Consider the following 23,899-nt stretch of genomic DNA (forward strand, 5'->3'; position numbering starts at 1 on the left):
ACAGGTCCGGCAGGAGTTCATGCACAGCTCTGACACTTAGCTTCACATTTTGTCTCTTCCACGTGCTGTTTCTGCAGCTTCTTACACTAGTTTCCTCCCAAAGTTTGTGATCATGCTGACAAGTATGTCCTAAATTCTGTCACAGCCTTCTGATCCTCACAGACAAATGGTTTTCAGATTTATTCTTCCGTTTTATGCTCTGGACATCTCCAAATCCTACTGACAAGGTCTAAGTAAGCCCCAAAGGCACGGATACCCAACCCAATCCATAGCTCATTGCATTTTCTACTCTGTCTCCTTGACTAAGACATTTGTACAACAACGCTTAACATATATTGCAAGGGCAAACTTGTTGGAAGCCGTAAGGGAGAAAGCAAAGGTTCTGTGACCAAGCATGTTTGCTGAAATGCAGATTTAAAAATAGTCACAGGTCTCTTTCCTATAATAGATTTCTATAGTTCTTAGTGTACAGACGATGGGGAACTAAGTGGTATCTTCCTCCCACTTGATGACAGTACCCTTTTTCAGTTCTGGCAGAAAACTTGGAATGACATGTACTTAAGGGACATGGTTTAAGGACCATGGTTCTACTAGCCTTGGGAGAAATACACTGTTACAGTGTACACAGCTAACACAGGTATAATGTTCATTGCCCTGCTACCACGAAGTCATTCTTTCTATTGCCAGGGCACTTTCTTCGTTTGTTGTGTATGTGCATGGTGTGTGTGGTTGCATGTGTGTGCATGTGTTTGCATGTGTAGGTGCCAGTGCATGTGCATAGATAGGTAAAAATCAGAGTCAGATATCTTCCTCCATGCTCCATACTGTATTTGTTGACATAAGATCTGTGCTGGATGTGGAGTTTTTTGATTCTGGAGAGTCTAGCTAGCCTGCTCCCGGGAGCTACCCTCTCTGGTTTCCTAGGTCTGGCTTTGTAGGCTTCCCAGCTCTTTTGTGGGTCCTGGGGATCTGAACTCCGGTCTTTACACTTGCAGAAAAGGTACATAGTACATTGAACCATCTCCCTAGCTCTGCTGCGACACTTTAACAGCACAGTTTATCACCAATGGAAAGGTGGACATATTGAAATAGTTCACCATTTTCTTTTACCATCCCATGCCTATGGCTGCTATTCTCAAATATATTGCACTTATAAGGCAAGAACTGATGTTATTTTGATTTGTGCCACTCTTTTTAAAAAAAAAAACCCAAATCTAAACATCAAGGAGATTCAAAAAAGGATTATCTATTTCCAAAATCCCACCCACCCACCCACACACACTGCACCTCTTGCATGTACATGCAAAAACAAACACAACTTCTAAGTACCAGACACAGTACCGGACACACCCCTTCCTCCTCACGTTGGATGAGATTTCTGCTAGATTGCAAAGCTATGTACCAACTGAACTGATTCCCCCAGCACTGCTGAGTCCCTTCACTGTGCCTTCTACATCTGCGTGATAAGAAGAACAGCTGCAGCACAGTCTTGAGGGCCTTACCTTGTCCTTCATAAAGCTCAAGAAACACAAGCCACCAGGAGAACGTTTAACTGACAGTGTTATATTTGAATGTCCTCAGAGCCACAATGTAAGCGAAAATTACCCAGCATGCAACATCTAACATCTACCTCATATTGTTTGTCTCCTGACTGATAAAATTAGGTTAAGAGTCACAAAATGAAACTACAAAATAAGTCAGCAATTCCTTTTTTATGGTATGATTCTGTTCATACATTTACTAGAATACATGATTCTCATTAGTTTTTTTCATTCTCCCCCATTGTCTGAATTATTTTATGGGGGGTGTGTGTGTGTGTGTGTGTGTGTGTGTGTGTGTTTGTGTGTGTGTGTTGCCAGAGTAGGACATCCCATGTTTTGCTCTATCATTCTCTGCCTTATTCCTCTGTAGCAAAATCTCTTTCTGAACATGGAGCTGGGCCAGAAGCCAGCAAGGACCATCCATCCTTCTATCTTTGTCCTTGATAGTGCTGGGATTACATGGTATGTATCTATATTCCATTTTTTTATGGAGTGCTGGGGAATTGAATCTCAGTCCACATGCTTTCTCAGCAAACATTCCTAACTACTTGGTCATCCCTCGGCCCTCTGATTTTTAAATTTCATCTGTTTATTTATGGGGAAATGTGCTGGTGTGCCACTGTGCGTCTGTGAAGGTCAGAAGTCAGCTTGTGGGAGTCAGTTCCCTTCCACGTGTGGCTCCCAGGAATTGAACTCAGGCTGTCAGGTTTGACAGCAAATACCCTTGCCCTCTGCTCCATCCCACCCACCATCTTCAATTGTTTTTCTGACTGCTGTGTCTGGTTATATGTGCCTATAGCCTAGACCATTCCAGCAAGAGATCCCCCCCCCTGCTTGAACTGGGAAAATAAAGCTATGTTGGATTTCCTTCAAGCAACTGCCAAACATTTTTTAAAACTATAAAATAAGTACAGTGAGTGAGAAAGTTTACAAATGGAACAAATATACAGCTCTCTGGAAACGTTGAAAAACTGAGCGGAATAATTCTGGATTAGGCTGTGTGATCATGCTAGGCTTCAAACAAGTGGTTATTCTGCTGTGACATCTATGGAGCAATGAGTCCCTTGTTCTCTGGAATTTAATTCACTTTAAATTACTCACCCAAATGATAAACAGTGTGATGCGCCTCACTGAGGGGAGAAAATCCAAGAACTGTTTTTATTGTAGCCACAGCCGCTAGCTGGGAAGCGTTGCAGCCTGTTCTAATTAGACTCCTCTTGTTGTCTTTCGAGAAACTGTTAGCTTCAGCTATGCGAAGAAAATCTGGCCAAGAGGAGGGATGGGAATAAATGATTTTGCCTACCCTGGTGTGACAGCAAGGTTTGCAGAGCTGTATACAGACTTCCCACAAAGCAGACCAGAAGTTTTTAGAAGACAGAGTTTTATTTTCAAAACTAAAAGCAGCCTGGGAATTCTCTGCACTGTAAGATACAGCTTTACATGTGTATCAATAGAGCCAATAAATTACTGTTTCTCTTCAAGGACTACTATGTAAATGTTTGAATCGGAAACATTATGATTGCCCATTGCAAGCTTTGCTATTGTCATTTGGAAACACTATAACCACACATTAAAAAAATATCAATATATGTATGACTCTCAGAAGACATATACATATACAAACATAAGAATCCATATTCCCGGTATGTCACATATTTGATATAAACCTCTGAAGCATGTTTGGATAAGGCAAAAATCAGAGCTCTCCAAAAGCTGAAAGTTTAATTTACTTGCCAAATATCCCCTATTAACCCGAACATCAATATTTTAAAGTCTCTATGTAAAAAGTATGCTTTCAGACTGCTTAAATGCTATAACGCACACAACAATTTTCAAATAATAGAACCAATAGTTTTGCTATTTGAAGAATATTAGGTAAAAGATACTATGTGACACACACCACAAGAGTCAATGATATAAAGCTGGCCTCTCTCCTACAATGAGTGCAAAACGACCATCGGTGCTGGCAAGAAGACGCATGTCACCCCTCCCTGCAATCCAGGTAGTTTCCTTTAATCCAATAGCAAATCTGGGCATATTTAAGAGGTGTGATTCTAACTGCCACGTTGAAATCCTGCGGAGAGCCATTCATGTCCACCCACTGGTGCCCTGAAAAGATGCCGATAATTTTCCTTTCCCATTTCTGCTGTGGTCTCTTCCACATCCTCACATAGACCCCTGAACCACTGGCCCCGGGCTGGGCATCACACTGCTGATAAAGAAGGTCGTATGTCTCATCTTTGACATCACAGAAGCGGTACACCAAATTGCCGGGCCGGTCATTGTCGTAGCCTGAGAAGTGGATCCTGCCCCCCGGGAGCTGCTTCGCTGGAGGACTCACACCAATCTTCATGAACTTTCTTTTGTGGGGTTTCTTGAGTTCCAGAAGGGCGTAGTCATAATCCATGCCAATGTCGTTGGCATTGCCCTTGATCCACCCCTTGGGCACATGGGTGCGTTTCACACGGATCCACTGAAATTTCATCTTCTCTACCAGAGCTGAGCTTGAACTGTTGTCCCCTCCGGCACCATCTTTATACTTGGGCTTCAGGAAGCCCACTCGGAGTTTCTGTGTTCCTTTCACATAGGTTTTGCCATCGTGTATGCAGTGGGCAGCAGTGAGGACGTGCTTCTCTGCCACCAGGGTGCCGGTGCAGCCAGTAGACAACTTCACCGATGTTGAGAAGGGATAGTTGAGCAGGAAGTCCTTCCCGAAAATGCTAAATCTGCCATCATAGCCATAAATCTGCCTCTTCCTGCGAGATTTCCCTGCGGCCTCCGAGTCTCTGCTGCGTGCCCTGCCTTCACCGTTGCTGAGGATGTAGATGCCCACCTGAGTCTCTGTGCGGCTGCCGTTGGCATAAAGGGTTTCATAGGAAAGGTACTGCTTGGCCTCTTCGTAGGTGGGCAGCGGTGTTCCCTTGTGACACTGGGGTCCACATGAGGAGGACACCTCCAATTTTGCTTTGGCATCGAAGTCTGGTTTGGCTAACTTGAGGGTAGACTGAGGCAAGACTATAGGGAGGCGGTAAGCCGGCCATGTTGGTTTCCACGGAACGTTGTAGGGACTCACCTGCATGAACACACAGAGCAGGACAAGGAGAAGGATGAGGAGTCCTGGGATTCCAGCCATGCTGAGTGCTACTGTAGAAATAAAGACAAAAAGTCAGGAGGACAGAAGCTATATGGTTCATTTACTGCAGCCTGGCAGTGCACTGCAGGGTGCTGGTCATGTTTCTAAGACTGGGAACACTCCTCAGGTTCCCAGAGAGAGAATTCCTCAGGTAGTGGTCTCACTTACATGCAAGGACTTGCTTGACCTTGGGATCATTCCCACACCTCAGCCTCAAATGAAGCTGCTCCCCTCCCCATGTTTAAGAAATAAAGACCATGTGATATTACAGGGCCATATCTAGAAAAGTTACCACTATTTTGTGAACATGTGGCAAGCTCTCATTTTCGTGAGATTTTGAACATTCTTTTTACCTGATTATATATACCTTGTCCTCTCCTTTCTAGCCACCCACCCACCCCTGGACCTTTTCCTTCTTTCTTATGTTATTCTATTTCAATAACTTCTTACATAACTTTCTGGGCAACATGCTCATTTAGATAGTAAAAGTGAATCAGACACTTTACTGGGCGCAAAGGCATTTGAGAGGGGTGGAGTCATACTGGAAATCTTATCATTCCTACATAATGCATGCATGTATTTGGAAAATGACAGGAGAATTTTGCAGAATTTTGCTTTGAATTGGGAAAAAATATGTTAGGCATTGCCTTTGATCCAACTTTCAGTAACATGGGTGCATTTCACCCTGATGCAGTCAAGTTTTACATTTTAGAGCATGGCTGAAAGAGCTGTCGGGTCGTGAATAACCATCTTTGCACTTGCATATGAATAACTGTAGACATTTGAATTATGCTGCAAAATAAAGGGATCATTGTCAAAGATATGAAGCTTTTAACACTAATAACTCTATTACTGTTGGTTATTTATTCGGGTGTCTGAATCTGTGTCTCTAGCTTGTCTAAAGCCTTCACCGTGGACCTATGCTAACATTTGAAAGAGTCTTGGGATGGATGCTTAAGCTGCTGGGATGATAAATTAATATTGCAATTCAGGAAATATATTTCTTGGAATGATGCATGGTGACTTCCAGTGACAGATATGCATAGATGATGTGGTGCTTCAGACAAAGGGTACAAAGTTAGATGCAGAAAGTAAGAGGAGCAGGAGAGGTGTTCCAGTGGGTGGAGGTGTGAGGTCGGAAGGGCATTAGATACATTAGAAGACAGAGAAGGGGACACTTAGAAAGAACAACCGGCAAGACCATGGGGCTGGGTCACAGTGTGAGTCAGCTCAGGAATTACATTCTGCTCTGCAGGGGTGGGCAGAGAAGGCAGAGGCGGCAGGTAACAGCCTCGCTGTGGAGCACTGCGTGTACTAAATGCAAGAGTACAAATCGTATCCTGAAAGATGTATTTAAAGCCATGATCAATCATCCCTGGAGAAAAGTAATTACAAAGAGGGTTGGAAGTGCTTTCGTCGTTGCTTAAGCATCAGTGGGCTCTGACGGGCTCCAAATCTTCTGGTTCAGCTGACTCAGTGGGTAGGGTAATTCATTCACAATCAGGCATCCCAGAGTGGAAGGGGAGGGGTATTTCCAGTCCAGCTAAGGGAACAAAGCCTGAACAAGAGGAAACAGTGGTTTCCTTATTTTCACTCCCTTCCTCTTGTAAGGTACAGATACACTGGCAACTTCTGGGTGCTTGCTTTACATAAGGCAGAAAACTATTGATCTGACTGAGTAAGCCAAGCCACACTGCCTAATATCCACACACTAAACTGTGGGTTCCGTCCCCTCTTCTCTCTCTTTTGCCCCATTGCCTTGAACTCTACTTCTGCTAAGCACAATAGGAATAGAGAAATGAAGGAATGAGAACCTTAAAAAAATTCATTTCCGCAGTATTTCCTAAATCCTCAAAATTCTACTTCTCTCCATCTTTCTAAATAGGAAAGATCTTGGGTATTGGGGGAGTACTTGGATACTTGTGAGTGGAAACCTGTGAGGCTGTTTTATTGCATCTGTGAAATCATGGAGTAAATGGATATGTGCACATGCATATTCATATGTGATTGTTGGGGACAATAACATTAGGACTAATGTTTCGAAGTGACCAGGGGAGCTATGCTGGTGCTAACGGAGTCCAGCCTGTGATGGAGAGTTAAGCCATGCAGTGATGAGAACACTTTGGGAGATCTGTGGAGCATGGTCTCAGCCTGACTATACCAGTTACTGTAAGCTCATCTCTGGTGTGAACAGCCTTTGCTCTGTGGTAATTCCTGTTTGACTATCCACTCCACTCGCACCAGAATCCCTGTCAAATGGGATCTACTAAAGAAGTCAGGTGTCTCTCTCTAAGACGGCGACATAACTATGCCATTTTTGTTTGACCAGTGTGGAAAAGGTTAATTCTGTTACGTCAAGGCACTTGTCCTAAGGAGCCATAGCATCCAGAGGCCCAAACTGTCAAGTGTCCCTGTTTTTAAAACCTGTGCGTGGGAGAGTAGGACATTCGACAGGACTATGCTACACTTATCATAAGACATATAATACTCACAGTAGACAAAAAAAGCACGAATGTTAAGATATGCTAATATCAGAACATGAAACTATGAATTCCAAGTCTGAAACAAATTCATAATCGGATAGAGTCTGAGTTATCAACTGGGCCAAACTTGTACTGCTAGCTGTCCATAGCTTTATCCATCTATTTAAAATTAAACAGTTTGATGACAAGGGTGTCAGGAAAGAGAATGTCAGGAAAACTCTGAAACCACTGCAAACCTATTTTTAAAAATACAACTAGGAACTTTGCTTTAATGAACTAATCCTCCTCTCAGGCAAAATTAAACCCTCCCTCCGAATGCTTTGCCTGCACAGCAAATCCCTATTTATTTAAAGAATACTTTCTAAGGTCCCAAAGTACACCCCATTTCACAAGTGCCAACATGCCATCTCCCCTTAGTCTGTGTTTTAAAAAGAAGTAACGTCTTTAGAAACCAGTCAAGTGAGCGGTACTGCATGGATGGGTACCCAGTTTTTCTCGGGTTGTGGGTGCGGGGTAGTCAGTCAGCTTGGCTCTTGTCCTGATAGCCTCTCAGTATAGATGGTCAAATTTACTCCTTGGCAAAATGGTAGATGACTACATGCCAAGAACTTTGGAGATCACTTACAAATGAAAGAATGCTAAAGGGCCCACTAAATGATAAGCTATTCCCAATCCAGATTGCTAACAACTGAGGTTCTGAGCACGTAGCCAGCAGTCAGGGAGAAGTTGGCTATCTGTGGGAAAGGCTGCTGTCCACTTACGGAAAAGCACAGCTTTCTTTGTATAAGATCAATTCTGTGGGTACTTTGGAAGCACTATTTTCTCTTAGTAGGAAACAAGGCTTAGACGTTTCCAGTGGTGTTGAGCTGTATTCATTGATGTGACAAGACAATTTTCATTCTATGTTTCCCTTAAGGTTTCTATGAGCCTCTGAAAGGTAAAACTTTAATCCAAACATAGAAAGGGATATAGACTTCAAGCAACTAGCACAGATCATTTTTCCAAATTGACTGGGGATATTGGTGAGCAATTGAGATGTAAATGTGAAGTCCTCGTGTGGTCTTAAACTGGCATCTGGCTATTAAAGTTATAAGCACCCAAAGTAATTTGCTCTGTCGTTCTATTTAAAGTGATTTATACAGAGACAGTCAGGGACGTAAACAGATGTAACGTACACAATTTTAATCTCTTAGATAGAAACGTGATACATGTCCTACTTAACTTTAAATCCTCTAATGTTTAAAAGTGGATCGTCGTGTTCCTGTAGAGCTGTTGGGAAAACCAACATCTTTTTAAAGGAACGAGGATTTCCAAACGTTATCTTCCTTATAGCTAAATCTGGATTAAAAAAATCAGTTCTATCACATTGCATTTCTAGGAATGAACTTTTTGCAGGATATAGTTTCCTCATACATATTAATTATCTTCTAAACTTTCCGACTAAATACGTTTATGAATTACTTTACCTAATGGCAAAGCAACATAAAAAAGCGAGGTGAGCAGCTATATTTTTTCTTCACCATGCTTAGTAATACAGAAACTACATTTCTTTTCTAGACATCTGACTCACAGGGAAACTACACACTCCCTGCCCAGGTTGCAAATATTAGCCACTGTCTGGCTATCTAGTGTGCAAAACATTAGGCTTTACCAATACTAATTTTACAGTAGAGGGAATCTGCACATTACCAGATGTGCCAATGACAATGATCTTTCTAGGGACTGAGGACATAGGGACTGGAGTACTGAGATTGTCTTTTGTGGTTCTTTACAGGACAGTCTTCAAACCTGCCAACAACTCAGTTCTCCTCAAAGGGGGGGGGATGTTTGAGAGAATGATTTAATTCCTATAAGCAAGCATTAGGGAACACCTAATTTCTCAGAATCTCTTCTCTATTATAGAAGGTATGGTTTCCCGTGACCATAGGAAAAGGTAAGAAAGTACACGAAGGTGCTCATTCTAGACACCGTTGGAAAGGTGACAAAGGGTCCCCCATGAAATCTGTAGCCAGGGATACTGAACAATCAGGCTTTGCTAATTCCCAAAGCAAATGCCTAAAACTGAACAAAGCTCTGTGAATACACTGAAGCCAGGTTTGCTCTCACTTTCCAGAGTCACATAACCCATTAAAGCCAGACAGGACCTAATCACAGGATAGCTTAAGAATGATGGTCTTGTAAGGAAACTGGAGGGGACTTCAGAAGCCCAGCAACACAAGCGCGACCTCATGGTCACACAGAGCTTAACTTCTCTATCAGGTTTTAGGCAAAACGAGCCGTCCAAGTAATCCCAAGACAACTTAGCAGCAGAGCAAGAAACAGTGCATAAAGCTGTCCTTGGTGAGACCATGAGAAACGAAATCCCTGGAGCCATTTGGAATTATGCATGAATAGTGCCTGGTGCATTTGCTCCTAAAGCATCCATGGGAGGGATGCTCAGGAGAACCTGAGACTTTTAATACTGTAGACCTGGGCAACAATGTTCTCAGACACACTAATGGGCACGTTGGCACGTATGCTACAGGCACAAAAATACACTTACATCCACTGTCTTCCTACATAGACATCAGTGGGACAGAAATGAGTTCCATATTAATTACCTTGGAAGACTGCTTCCTTCCCAGTTCAGAGAAAGCATAACAAGTTGCTTATTGTCCGTTTATAATAATGGAAAATACAAGTGGAGGGTTTATTCATATGTTTATGGTGTACATATGGGCACAAACACTCAGAAGGAAATGAATATACTGCCTCCTGTAGAACCCTCAGTCCTTTTATTCCACCTCCAATCCAGTTCTAAGAGACTCTAAAGAAGGTTCACTGTATAACCTAGGTTAGCCTCAAGTTCACTGGCCTCTCCCTGCCTTCCAAGTGTTGGGATTCACAGGCATGCACTACTGTACCTCACTCCTAAGAGACTCCTAGAAGGACAGTTAATAGTCCTTTTAAATGCTCTCCCCGCCTGAGTATACTCTTGAACCAATGTCTAACAATATCCTGATACTAATTTGCAATAGGGAATTTGGCAAAAGCTAATTTCAACGTAAATTAAACTTCCCCCAGAACTGATGAGGCAATTTTAGTATTGGCCTATCTGTCCCTAAGGAGTTCGCTAGGATCCCTCAAGTTCACTTTCAAAACCCGAGAGAAGCAATTTCTAACCGGGATACTGAATAATCTGGAGCTTTCCACAGGCCACGAGCTGTTTCTAAATTGTCATAGATGCCACCCATTGGACAGTAAAACAAACGGGATTTTAATCCGAGCCTTTTCTCAAGAGATGCTTGGAGAGAGGTGGGAGGGAGAGCCAGCCTCATTTCAGGAGGGGGTGATATTGCTCCATATAAACAAGTCTTCCTCTCTTAAAAGCTCTGGGGCGCGGGGAGGTGGGGGTGCTGGGGATCTTTTCTTTCAGAGTTAACAATTTGTGATAAATGGCTACAGGTTGAAGAAATATTTGCTTCCAACAACTGTTGATAACCCAGGCAGCATTTTCTAGGTTTAGCACGCTGCGCGAAGTCGTCGCCCAGCACAGAGCCAGTTCCTAACCTGTGTTTGCTGACTTTTTCTTGCTTGTTAAGGTGTGTTCATAATCACGTGTCAGGTTAAAAATTAATACTCAGAGCGTGATGGAGCCAGGTACAGTAGGTGCAAAACTCAAGGAAAGCAAATGGTAGAGGTTACAGTGTGTGTGTTCCTGGGAGAGAGCCTACTCGGACCACTCCTGGGAAAGGCTTGCCAGACACAGCTCCACTTGACCCCTACACAGCACCCTGCATTCAAGACAGCATTTTCAAAGCCTTCTTTCCCCAACCACTTTACCAGAGTCACTGGGTGAATCCAAATGCCCTACAGAATGCGTGTCCGGAGTCGCGGGGAAGACTCTTGCCCCAAACCCAGAGTCTGTGTAGAGGCCACAGCGAATTCTCCGGTGTCCCCCGCAGCCTGTAGCCACCCCACCCCACGCGCACCCGACCCTTTGTCCCCCTCCAGCATACTCCTGGGTCCCTCGGACCCAGCCGGAGACTCCAGGTCCCCACAGAGCACTCACCCGCGTGGAGCAGCCCGCCGGGGCCGCGGCCGTGCGCCGCTCAGACAGGTGTGGGCGCCCCGAGGACGCGCGCGGCTCCCATGCCTGCTTCGCAGACCCGCCGAGTGCAAGCCAGCGGTCCAGCAGCGCCCGCAGAGCCGGGTCCGCCCCCCCTCATCCTCCTCCCCTTCGCCTCTCCGGCCCTCCCGCCCCGCCCCCGGCCGCGAGCAACACAGCCCGCCCGCCCGCCCGCCCGCCCGCCCGCCGTCGCCTCCCCTTCCCCTCGCCGCCTGCCTCCAGCCAGCTTCACCCTGCCATTCAGAGATCCTGGACCCTCCGGCACCGCGCAGGTCGGTCTCCGCAGCCCTTCACCACCAGCAGGTCCCCCGACTCGATGCCCCTGTACCGGGTCCGATGGACAGATCCTACCAGTGACTCTTGCACCCTCCGGCTCTCGACAACTCGACAACTCGACCACCGAGTTCTATGGGTCTTCATTGCCTGGAGTCTGCTGAAGCAATGCTCCAGCATGAGCGGTCCCTTCCAGCCTTCCAGTCCTCCAGCATCCCGGGTGCATGAAGCGCCCCTAGGCAGGTTTGCGAAGTTGAATTCAAACTTGTGAGCTCCTCACCCGTGCACAATCTGTGTGCCTTAAATAGTGACGACCGAGCGAGCTCCTTCCCACCTCAGTTCTGGCTCTAGTGGTTTCTGGAGTTTGTAATCCAGAGGTAGACTACCAAGGCTGCAGGCCCTGAAGTTCAGCCATTAGCAACCTGGGTCTCCAGCACAGCAAGGGGTTGCAGATTTGGCAGCTTCCCAGGGGTTGGCTGGTGACGCTCGCCCCTGGCCTAGTCTTTTTTTTTTTTCTTTTCTTTTCTTTTCTTTTCTTTTCTTTTCTTTTCTTTTCTTTTCTTTTCTTTCCTTTCCTTTTCCGGAGCTGGGGATCGAACCCAGGGCCTTGCGCTTGCTAGGCAAGCGCTCTACCTCTGAGCTAAATCCCCAACTCCTTGGCCTAGTCTTTATTGGGGCAGCAGGGCACCAGCTGGTGGAGCCACCTCCTAGCCTATGGTGCCCGCTTCCCTAAATCATTGAAGATTTCCACACACCTGGGAGTCTTCTCCATGTCAGACCTCACTATTTAAATATCTAATGCTAGAGCCTTGGTAGTCTCTCCCAATACATCCATTTCTCTGAACCAACCTTTCATGCAGGTCATGAAGATGAAGGGAGTGGTGCTGTGGATTTCTCCCTAAGGACGGCAGGATTGGAGAGGTCTAATCTTGCTAGCAGTCAGACAGCTCCTGAATGGTAGGACAAAATTTTGCAGAGAGATCATTTTTTTTTCTCCTGTCAATCCCAGAGTAGCCTTCCTCTTTCCTGTCAAAGCCTGCCTTCAGAAAGGGAGGACCTGACATCCTATTCCACACCAGGATGTTAATGACAAGCTCAGTGAGCTGGTGTTTGCCTTGCCTAAATTGGAAAGCCTTGAACACATTGTTAAGTAGTGTTTCTCAAACATAAAGGAAGCTAGTATTGTCCACCACAGTAAAGGCAAAACCTTAAATCTCCCCAGTCTTAGCTTACACTTTCTTTTTAAACACTCCATTAATGTGAGTATATACATAAAGCTAGGTAAAAACTTAAACCTTTGAACAACTCAAGAACAAAAATAAAACTGATCAAATACAAAATCGTCTTCCAACAGTACAATTTAATACTTCTTCCTCAACTATTGACAGCATTTGGCTGCTGACTGCAGAAGGAAGGGGTTCTCTTCAGTTTTCCATATTGTTTTCACTCCTGTGGGGTGTGCCATGTCCTTAAGGACTCCTTTCCCCCGCCTCTGTTCTTCTATTCCCTAGCTTTCTTTCTTGTTAACAGTGAAAGTGCCCCCTGGATGAGGGGTACAAAAAGCACACACAGGCACAGAAAACGAGATTAATTCTTGGAGTCATGTGGTGGTTTGAATAAGATGTCTCCCATAGTCTCTGGCATTTAAAATACTTGGGCGGTGGTGTTTAGGTAGGCTTGGGGGTGTGTGGCCTTGCCTCAGGAAGTGTGTCACTGGGGGTGGGCTTTGAGGTTTCAGAGTCTGGCACCATTCCCAGTTCACAGTCTCTGTTTTGTGCTTGAGATCTAAGGTATGAGCTCTTGGGCCCCCTGCTTGCCTTGCCTTGCCATCATGGACTCTAACCCTCTGCAACCATAAGCTGAAATAAACTCTTCTCTGAGTTGCCTTGGCCTTTGCAGTATTATCACAGCAATAGAAAAGTAATACTGATGGTTATCTCAATGATCCAGAATATGCTTATACTGATTCTTTGAAATCATACAAGTAAAGCAAATTAAATTATGGGTCTACCAGGGTTTATAGTTCCCAATGGAGCTAAATTTATGGACTTGGAACTCTTTATGGCTAAACCAACTAAAACCCAGTGCAGTTCAAGAGGCCATAGAAATGACAAAGGCATGAGAATTATTACCAAAGAAAAGCCCAGATAAACCCTCCAGCTTTATTCGCTCTTAGTTAATAGCTGCTCACTTTAGAGGCCACATAGCCATGTGATATCTTGTTAGCTGCCTATCAACTTTAACGCTGGAACTCCTTTGATGTGTGGGCTAACAAAAATATTGACTGCATTCATATGGGAACATGGAGTTACCAAGCCTAAACTGATGGATGGCTGAGATGGAATGAAAGACTTGGTCCCTCCATTTTATATCATATCTGTCCTCAATCTTTGACTTGTAGGCTTCTCACCACTACATATAAACACAATGAGCGTTGAGGATTATTTTGTCTAAGATTATAAGTCAGGGTTATCTTGACCTATTGCCTGTGGAGTTGGTATGAGTTTCTTTTCCTCTGCCCTTGTACTTTCTCACATGTTCAAGCCCTCTAGTCCAGTCATCATGAGGCTCAGATCCATGGAAGCAGAGCATTTGAGCAAGAAGATGTCACCAGCCACAGCACGGACTCATCATTCTTGACTTAAGCATTTTAAGTTCTAAACTCAGCGGTGGTGGCATATACCTTTAATCTTAGCACTCCAGAACAGAGGCAGGAGGATCTCCGCGTTTGAGGCCAGCCTGGTCTATAAAGTGGGTTCCAAGACAGCCAGGACTCCACAGACAGACCCTGTTTCCAAAACAACAACAACAACAACAAAAACAAACAAACAAACAAAAAAACAGAAACAAAAAAGGTCTTTTGACTAATGCACCATTTTTAAATGTGAGCTCCATTCTTTCCCAAAGTGAATAAAAACTTGTTGCATTCTCTGTTGAGTGGATCAACTCCTCTGTTCTCCCAATAAAGGAGTTTTACTTATCTTATGTATATGTGGCATAGTGTCAGTGCTACTGTTTCTATGTCAAAAGGTGCCACAGCTATGTGTGGGTATCATGCCAGGACCTGCTCCTTACTAGCATTGTGGCTTTTGTCCTAACCTTTCTCTGCCTTTGTAGCCTCTTCTACACATCCAGGGCTGCTGGGGTTGTTTTAAAGGTTGAATGGATAAGTACACAGAAAGTGCTTTAGAATAGTTCTTTTTGTGCAGGGAACAAGTAATAAACATGAGCTGTGGTTAATCCACTCTGCAAAACGACAGTGTTTTAAAGCCTTCTCTTACAGCGTGGCCCTGGCCCATTTTGACATTTATTGCTTGTTTTTCTTAACAGTTGTAGTTTTCAAAGTTGAGCCATGAAGAACAAATATTACTCCCATCAATCATAAAGGAAAACTGGGGCACAGAAGGGCCTAAGATCACTTCCCCCTCTCTGCCAGTTCCAGGTGTTATTGTCTTCTCCCCAAACAGCTAACAAACAAGAGCTCTCAGCACAGATGGGCATACAGAGGGTCCAGGGCTTAAACAGGACTCTGGTTTTAGATGTTTCCTAGGTTTGTTATAGAAAAATAACTTGGCCCTTAAGTCATCTATATGATGGCCATATGGACAGCAACATGATGGATGTGTAGCGTACTTTGACCTTTGAGAGACGTGCTCTGTGTAAACAGCAGGTGTTCTCATGCTGCTCATAGATGTCTGCTTTTTTCTTTTTCTGTACTTGTCCATCTTCCCCCCAGGGGAAAGGACCCCAGCCCCCTCGCTGTCTTTTCAAACCTTTATGTGCACTGCAATTGAGGAGTTAAAAGTGCGCTCAGGGTGAGGCCTGCAAGGTTACTGTCTGCCCACTCTGTTTAAAATTTCTGTGGCTGGGCAAATGCCCCTGACCCTTTGGGGACAGGTCATTAAAAGCTATGGACACAGAACAAAATCCGACACAAGGAAAAGGGAAATACAGTCTAGGTCAAGGACCAAACATGAGCTAGAAAACAAGAGAGAACCATTGCTTCTTACTATGCCAGGTCTGAAGGCTTCCCTGAGGCTATGGGATTTGAATTGAAGCTCAAAGGGTAAAGACCCAGGAGTGTCATTTTATTGCCTTTTCTCACTTTGAATTGCTGGAGATTGGATATAGCAGTTTGTTCACATTGGCTTAAAGCTTTACCATTGTGCTACATCCCTAGATTCTGGGCAAGGTTTTAATAAACATCATGTTACTGGGTCTGTAGAACCACACAGCCATAGGATGAGAAGAGAATTTCCACTGTCTAAATGAGACATCTACGAGGACAAGGATCGAGGGAGCAGAGGTAGGACTCAGCTGTAAAGATTATGGGTGCCTTCCTTAAATGCACACATTATGCTTGGTGGTGTGGAGTATATTTTATTGCATGCAATCTTCAAGACAAACAGAAAAGAAGAGACATGTGAGTCTGTCATATGATACTGCAAAAGGGCACCACACACTGGACAGTTTGTAATGAACAGAAACTTGATCGGCTCATGAGTCTATCGGCTGAGAAAGGTAAGGTGGAAGTGTCTATGCTAATGAAATAGGTCACCGGGCATCATGTCATGATACAAGAACAGACACGGCTGGCTCACTTCCATATCAAGTGCAACCGCACAATAAATATCCTATTCCCTCCACAACATTAATTTACTTCATGAGGTATCTAACTCATAATGGTCCCACTAGTTATACTGAGAATTCAAAGATTCAATCTACAACAAGGGACTACGATTTTCTTCATTTTGCAGGCGGGACACTGAGGTTAGCGTGTTCATTAGGATCCGGAGCTCTTCTCTAGTAGACGGCATAGCTGAGGCTCCTGCTGGCCTGCCTCACACCTTAGCTGAGAGTCCTACTGCCCCCAGGAGCTTCCAATAAGGAGCTGAGTCAGCCGCAGCTGTTCTCCCAACTTTCACTGTCACCTTACCTTTTTCCAGTTGTGCAGGTGCTGACCAGAGACTTATTAAATGGCCTCACATCAGTCGGTGAAACGGAACCGAGTGACAACAGGAAACTGGACCCAACACCAGCTCTAAATGGTGACACTTAATTTAGGGCTTGTTTTATATGAGGCCATACACAGCCTCAGCAAGTTAGTCAGTTTGGAAGTTATCAATCAGATCTCTTCAGAGGAGATCTATTTTCTGGCTAAAACACTATATGTATATATGGAAATAGCACACACTACTGATAAACATGGACAACACTTGTGTTTTGATGCAACGTTTAAACGTAATTTAAATAATCATTTCCATGTGCTTTCTTACTTCTTCGGTGACCTTCGCAAAGTGTTATGGGGAGCTAGTGGTTTGCTCAGTCAGTGGGCGTCGTCAGCTCTACACAGTGAGTAAGGAGAAGGCTAGAATGAGAGATAAGGTAGCAGATGGGGCGGGGTGGGGCTGTTGAGACCTATGTGAGTCATAGGGGGTGTGCCCTCAAGTAAAACACCTCGCCTGGACTTTGCTTGCTCACTGTCCTTGCGTGCTCATCTGCAATCAGAACTCCTGGTGACGCTTTCTCAGAATCTGAGCCTGTGACATTTGGGGGCGGGGAGCACGCCATTTATTTCTTAAAATTTTAGGCCCCCTCAGGATTTACATAGAGGAGTGTGGGGCTCTAGCATCAGGCTGACAAGTCAGAATTCATTGGCTTGTGGGGTGACGTTAGTGAAGGTTGCGACTCTCTGTACTTCCCTTTTCCTTTTTCTGTTCTCGGGGCTAACCGGGAGGTAAGGATGCCATCAATATACAGCGCTCAGCATTACGTAAGCTCTGTATTTCCATCAGCTGTGGTCATTAATAATGGTCATTAGTACTGCTATTCTGAGTGCCCATTAAAAGTCTTTAAAGTTATTGGCTTACGAATCAAATGCTATCAACGTTACCTATTTAATCTAAAAATTCTAAGAAAAATTTAGTTCAAGTTGCTACTTAGTCCTCATATGTTTTTATTGGTGTGGTCTGTAAGTAAGAATGCCTCTTTGAGTATTGAATTTAGGAAAAATTACAGATTTAGGTTTTCCATGCATGCCTCTTCCTTTAATCTTCTCTAAGACATCACCAATTTATTTAGTCAACAAATACCTGTTAAACCACTGACAGGCCTTTATACTTAAATTTATTAATGTTTTAAGGGCAGACGTTTATTTTTTTCTTAAAATGTCATATTTAAAACCTTACATTGTTAAAAAAAGGAATGCAACAGTTTCCATAATTAAATAAAAAAAAACTAACAAGATGAACCACTAAAAATATGAAATCTTCCAAGCATCTAATCAAACAAAGGAAATACATTAAAACTTAAAAAAAATCATAATTTTGTTAGAGATTATGCGTAATAAGCATTTAAAAATAAATGCCACACTCTCACTGATCCAAATATGAAAAGATATAAAATAGAAAGGTAACATAAGCTTAATATTAAATATTAGATCTTCACAATGACACTCTTGGGACTCAGTGACAGAAACTGCACAGTAGGGGAGAGCCTTACTCTGCCCTTCTGTGAAGACCAGAGAGAGCTACAGCCGCCAGGAAGGAAAACAGACTCCGGCACTGGCAAGTTCCTATATACTGTGGGCATTCTTCTAAACTGAAAAATTAGAAACATTTCAAAATGACTGTGTGTTTCTCATTTTCTTGGGTCAAATTTGAAAAGTCTCCAGAGGCTAACACTGGGTTTCTCTGGTGTTCCCTAACTCTATAAAGAGTTGAATCATCAAGAACAAAGGAGAAATCAAAGATTTTTTGCATTACAATAAATTCTCTCAAATTAGAAAACTTTATTTAGAAAATTATTTTGTTTTCAATTTCTGGTTATATTTATCCACAAATACTGGAGTCTCTTTTCTCTCTTACAAGAAGCTTTTATGTGGTTAAGTATGGAGTCTGGGTGCTTGAATTCAGTGTCTTTCATGAGACAGCTTTTCTGTCTGGCAAATTCTACTCATCCTTCAAGCTCAGACATCGACTCATCTCTGAAGGCTTCCAAACCCTCAGGCGCTGAATGTTTAAGATCATTCTTTGCTCTCAGGGAACTATATGGAAATAGTGTTTTCTGGCCATGTATATTTGCATGTTGAAGTTCAAGTAGCTCGGATTACCCCATGAGCAGGAAATCCATCTTGTAGTCCTCTGGAGCCTGGAGCCTCTTTCTCTACAGCAGAGCCAAAAGCTCCTTGTAAAGGCTCAATCAATCTGTATATAAACAGTTATTAAATGAATTAAAACACAACATTTTAATTAGCTAAAAGTATTAGATCTAAAAGAATTTGAATGGCTAGCCATGATGAGCAGAATGTAAGATAGGTGAAGTTTTACTGCCGAGTTCTAATAGTGTCCACTATATAAATAAGTCCAAACCTGTTTCAATTCTGATCACCACTGTTTTCTTCCAAGTCACATCCAGGTGATAAATTCAACCTCCTTTTCTACATGGTTGCATTCTAAATGCCATTTCTCCATGACTTGAAGCATTCCAAAGAGCTCTTGAGAGTATTTCCAAGGAGGCTAAGAATTCGGGTGCCCCATTCTGTTCTGAACTGCTCTACCAGGAATGCTCTACCCATATAGAATCTTCTTGGAAAATATGTATTTTCTAAATACCACCCCTGTATTTCTTGTAGATATTAACAGATTATCTTTGAAAGTCAAGGTTAATTCAATGTGCTTATTAGCATCCTAAATGCCCTGAAAAATTCTGAGTAAATTAATCTTGTTCAGTTCATTTATTATAAATACTCAATCTTACTTAATTGGAGAGTTTTTAATGTTTTTCAATGTGATAGTAGTGTTTTATAGGCCAACAAGGTTCTAAAGAAGGGAATTTGGGGAACATCGCTTGTAAACGTATTCTACTTATAAGACTGAGCCTCTTCTGTTCTAAGATGTGGCCAATACTTTCGTCCCACTGTTCCTGCTCGTATTTGAAACACTATTCCAAATCCTTGCGTCTATGTTCTAAGGACTTCTTGAAGGCCTGACACAGTATCCATTCTCTAGAAAACATTGCTTATCGGTCTATGACTTCCTGTAGTGTTTTTCTACAACTTTCTCATGGCCTTTTAATTTCTCTTATTGTCAGTTTACATTCCCATCTTCCTGCTGTTAAGTAATGGGTTTGCATCTCCTCTGCCACACATTATTTTAATTTGGCATAGCAGTCAGGAATTGGCAGCAACACGGTTCATCCTAGATGGGTTCAAATGAAGAGACTCCAACAAAGTGCCATCTGGTAGAGGTAAAGGACTGAGGAGTAAAATAAGAGTCACCCAGAATGCTATGCCACCAGCGGACTGGGGGTTGGGAGAAGGATCAAAATGTCAGGTGAGCATGCTTGCTAGAGAGGGAAGACTGCCTGAAATTATTGCCAAGTCCATAAAAGGTGTAGCTGCTGATTCCCAAGAAAGAAGGGATGGACATAGAAGAAGCTCTCATATTCTGGATCTACCAGCATAAGCTTGCAACGCAGTCAGGCCAACTGCCTCTAAGGCATAGATCCAGGGACAGTGACTAGTGGATAATACATAGGACAGACACCATCTGAGTACCCATCACATTAAGAGCCAAACCAGGTTATGACCAGTACTTACCTTATAGGGCTATATTGACTAAATTAGCAAACACATAAAAACGTTAACATATTGAGCAACGATTCTCCATTTTAGCTACTCATTATTCTTATTGTTACAAAAACTTCTATGAATAAGTATTATCTAAATGGTAACAGAGGGAGACATCATGTCATACTGTCCACCCTTGTATACTCAGCACAGAGACAAAGGATTGGTGTCCCTGGTGATGGAGGCCATAGAGCAAAGGACAGGGAGACATTTTAAAGAGAAGGAGCAGGGAATTTATAGCTGTTTTGCCTGAAGTCTTTAGTCGATCTGACCTTGGCGTAGACAGCAACAAACTGAACTTGGGGCTGTCCCTGCCCTTCTTAGACAATCCAAGGTCTCCGGGTTTTCCTTTTGTGTCTGCAGAGGTAAGGATTGCTGAGGAGATGGCTCTGTCTGAGTGCCCAGAGCCATGACAGGAAGAGGTGGACATCACTTACACTTTTCATCTTCCATGCCAAGTCTGTGAACGCCACTGTTTGATCCTGGGTTGAACGTTGTATTTATTTGCACACAAGGCATCAGTCTCCTCAGCAGCCTTTTTGAAGATTGCTGTTGATTTTTGATCTTCCTCCTGCTTCTTATCAGTACCCTCTGCCCTGCCCTACCCCTCAGCTGCCTTTCTGCTCTCCTTTACTGAGCATGTCCTTCAAAGCCTCATTTTACCCCCTTTGCAGTCCTTTTCCTAATTTTAGGGCCAATAACCACAACTACTCTCAAACATATTTATATTTAGATGCTTATATAATATATAATGCCATACATCCTATTTATATGCTTATACTCTGTTGTAAAAATATAAAAATAAAAAAAATATAGTTGTCTTTGGCTCGCTAGGTCTGCACCACGTGCTTAAGGTATCTGCTAGATATCTTGGCGGAAACACATCCCAGCCGCACACTTTCCTACACTCAAACCCTCACATAAAAGAACACACAACACAATAATCTTAGATCCAATTGATAAGATATAATTGCCCACTTAAACATACAAAGCCCGGTACCATCCATCTCTTAGGAACATTAATAACAACTTGTGAATACACAAAGCAGAATCTTAACATCACCTGCCATGGCTTCTCACCCTCTCCTCTCTCCTATCTCTTCCTTTTTCCTCCAGTCTCCTCCACTTCCTTCAAACTTCTCTCCCGCCTATCCTTCCTTCTCCTCCAATGACAGGCCTCCTTCTATCCTGTACCTGCCCCTCACGTGTACTTTACAAATTCAATGGGGAGAAGGTTCTGGTGAAGTCACCTGATTCCTGAGTACGTGACTAGGCAGCTGTCCTTGGAGCAGTGGAATTAGCATCAAAATATAGATAACTTCAGGGCAAACCACAACAATACTCTATAATATATAATGCCATACATCCTATTTATATGCTTATACTCTATAATATATAATGCCATAAATCCTATTTATATGCTTATACTCTATAATATATAATGCCATACATCCTATTTATATGCTTATACTCTATAATGTATAATGCCATACATCTATGAAAAAAGTTAAAACCTAGGAGCCACATAAGAGAGAGAATATGCATTATCTTTTCGAGTCTCGGTCCCCTCTCTTAATAGAATCATTTCCAGAACCATCCACTGTCCTGAAATTTTTATAATTTCATTTTTCTCTCCACAGATATATAAAGTTTCATCGTTTACATGTACCACAGATTCATTATCACTTCATTATCTGCTGATGGAGATCTGGGCTGGTTCCATGTCTTAGTCATTGTGAATAGACAAGTAACAAATGCGTTGTTAGAATCTCTGAGTCTTTCTGGTACATGCCCAGAAGTGATGTAGCTATCTCCAGAAGCAATGTACCTTCTTGCTGGGAGAAGTAAGTAGCTTTATTTCAAACTGCCGGCACCTGGTTCCTGTTGCCCTGGGCACTTGGATTAGGAAAATTGCAGGAGTAATCAGCAGTGTTATTTTCATGTCAAAACCCTGAAGAACACTGGAAGAGCTGTTCTCCAGGCTAACGGCCGAGAGGCCCTTCTGGGGCTGCTGCCCGGATTCAGGGGGAAGCTCCTTCCTGGGAGCCGGGAACTTACCATAGGAAGGCAGACAGGCAGCCTGGGCACACCCGCAGTTTTGTCCCTGGGCTCCGGGAGGGTGTCAGTTCTGAGAATCCTCTCATAAGGCAGTCATTAAAGGTCACCCTGTCAGAAGATTCTAGTACTGACACCAGCAGCTGCAGGTAGTAACTTTCTTCAAGGAGGGGTGACTTTCTTATCCGGGTTTCCAGTATACTAAAATTAGTGGGGACATTTATCAGTGAGATCTGGAAGTGGTTACTCACATTACTGTCCTTGCCCGCCGGGAAACCACCACGTAAACCACAACTGTTAGCACGTAACTCCATGGTCACTGTGGGTACAAGCCTTGTGCTTCCCTGGTGGCCTGGATCCTGGGTTCTCTTGCTTTCCTTCAATAATCAAGTATTTTGTTTCTTTTCTCATGACTGGCTGGACCTCTGTTAGAAAAACGGCGCGTGCTCAGAGTGAGGTATCCTCTACAGGTGAGCAGTAGGCTTCTCTGCTGGAGACGGATAGCAGGCGGCTGGGGTTTTGTGGTTTATGCTGATAATAAAAATAGGTTCTTAGGGGAGGAAGGATTATAGGAGACAGACAAGCCAAGGACACCACAAGGAAACCCACAGAATCAAGTAACCTGACTGACGGTCACAGAGACCGAACTGCCAACCAGGGAGCCTGCGTGGAACTGACCTAGGTTCTCTGTACATGTGGTACAGTTGTATAGCTTGGTCTTCATGTGGGACTCCTAACAGTGGGAGTGGGGGCAGTCTCTGACTCTGTTGCCTGCCTTTGGGACCCTTTCCCCATGCTAGGTTGCTTCCTCTAGCCTTTATAAAAGGGGAGGTGCGTAATCTTACTGCAACTGGATAGACTGGAGCTGGTTGATATTCATGGGAGGCCTGCTCCTTTCTGACGGAGAATGAAGGGTAGAGGGGGGAGATGGGCAGAGGGATGGAAGGAGAAGAGAGAGGGAAAACTGTGACCAGGATGTGAACAAACAAACATACATACATATGACTCAATTATAAATATAAATATACTTATATATTTATATATGACTCTATTAACGTGGTACCTTTCTTGATGATATGACTTTTTATTATTGTTGTTGTATGTAAAAGTTGTTGTATGTAAAAGCTTCAGTACAGAAAGGCTGTGAAGCCTGATGTACGTAAGCTACTTTGATAGCATCACTGTGTACGATGGCTTGTTTAACCGAGCTATCATTCTCTGTAATTTTAGTTATTCATTTTGACTAAAATCTGAAAACATTACATTGGAGTCATAGAAATAAGCAACGTACACATTTTAAATTGTTAGCTACTTTAGCGTAATCAGATGAAACCTTGTGCTGGACCATTCCACCGCCTATGGGACTTGGATCATTTCTTTGTCCAGTGTATCCAAGCCCTGTGTGCTCCCAATCCCCAAATCACATAATATCATCTCGATTAGCAAGGCAATGGATTCAGCATCCTAGCAGTTGCATTCAAGTTACCCTTATTTAATTAATAATCGTTCCCAACAAATGAACAATAATGGTCTGGTACCAAAGTGCAAGAAGAGTAAACTGGTAATTTAGATACAACAAAGAGAAGCTGTGAAACACTCCCCTTAAATGGAAAGGTAAACATACAAAAAGATAGTTTGAGAGAAAGTGAGAGCCCTATTCATAGAAATTATTGTTAT

General features: G+C 43.2%; 1 protein-coding gene and 1 long non-coding RNA gene across 13 annotated transcripts in view; one reads left to right on the forward strand and one right to left on the reverse strand.

The window, feature by feature from the left end:
* Positions 1 to 2,905: 2,905 nt before the first annotated feature.
* Prss23 (serine protease 23) lies at positions 2,906 to 22,610 on the reverse strand. Of its 7 annotated transcripts, none has more exons than XM_063262736.1 (3): positions 22,474 to 22,610; positions 12,388 to 12,488; positions 2,906 to 4,685 (listed from the first exon to the last, which is right to left on the reverse strand). In XM_063262736.1, the coding sequence occupies exons 2-3, from the start codon at positions 12,401 to 12,403 to the stop codon at positions 3,523 to 3,525; spliced, it is 1,179 nt and encodes a 392-aa protein (XP_063118806.1). In that variant the 5' UTR covers positions 12,404 to 12,488; positions 22,474 to 22,610; the 3' UTR covers positions 2,906 to 3,522. The 7 variants fall into 7 exon arrangements, with proteins under 7 accessions (XP_063118806.1, XP_017444659.1, XP_038969013.1 ...); XM_017589170.3 differs by having other exon boundaries at positions 22,226 to 22,495; XM_039113085.2 differs by lacking the exon at positions 22,474 to 22,610 and adding an exon at positions 22,226 to 22,354 and having other exon boundaries at positions 2,906 to 4,682.
* The window catches only part of LOC103691188 (uncharacterized), a 108,264-nt gene continuing 106,918 nt past the window's right edge, over positions 22,554 to 23,899 (forward strand). For 5 of the 6 annotated variants that reach the window (XR_005499291.2, XR_005499292.2, XR_590378.4 and 2 more), the window contains exon 1: positions 22,556 to 22,692. This is a non-coding gene — a long non-coding RNA (uncharacterized LOC103691188). Of the gene's footprint in view, positions 22,693 to 23,899 lie in introns of all 6 variants that reach the window. The other variant, XR_005499294.2, reaches the window with a different exon arrangement.

The sequence above is a fragment of the Rattus norvegicus genome, chromosome 1, assembly GCF_036323735.1.
Source record: "Rattus norvegicus strain BN/NHsdMcwi chromosome 1, GRCr8, whole genome shotgun sequence".
NCBI lineage: Eukaryota > Metazoa > Chordata > Mammalia > Rodentia > Muridae > Rattus > Rattus norvegicus.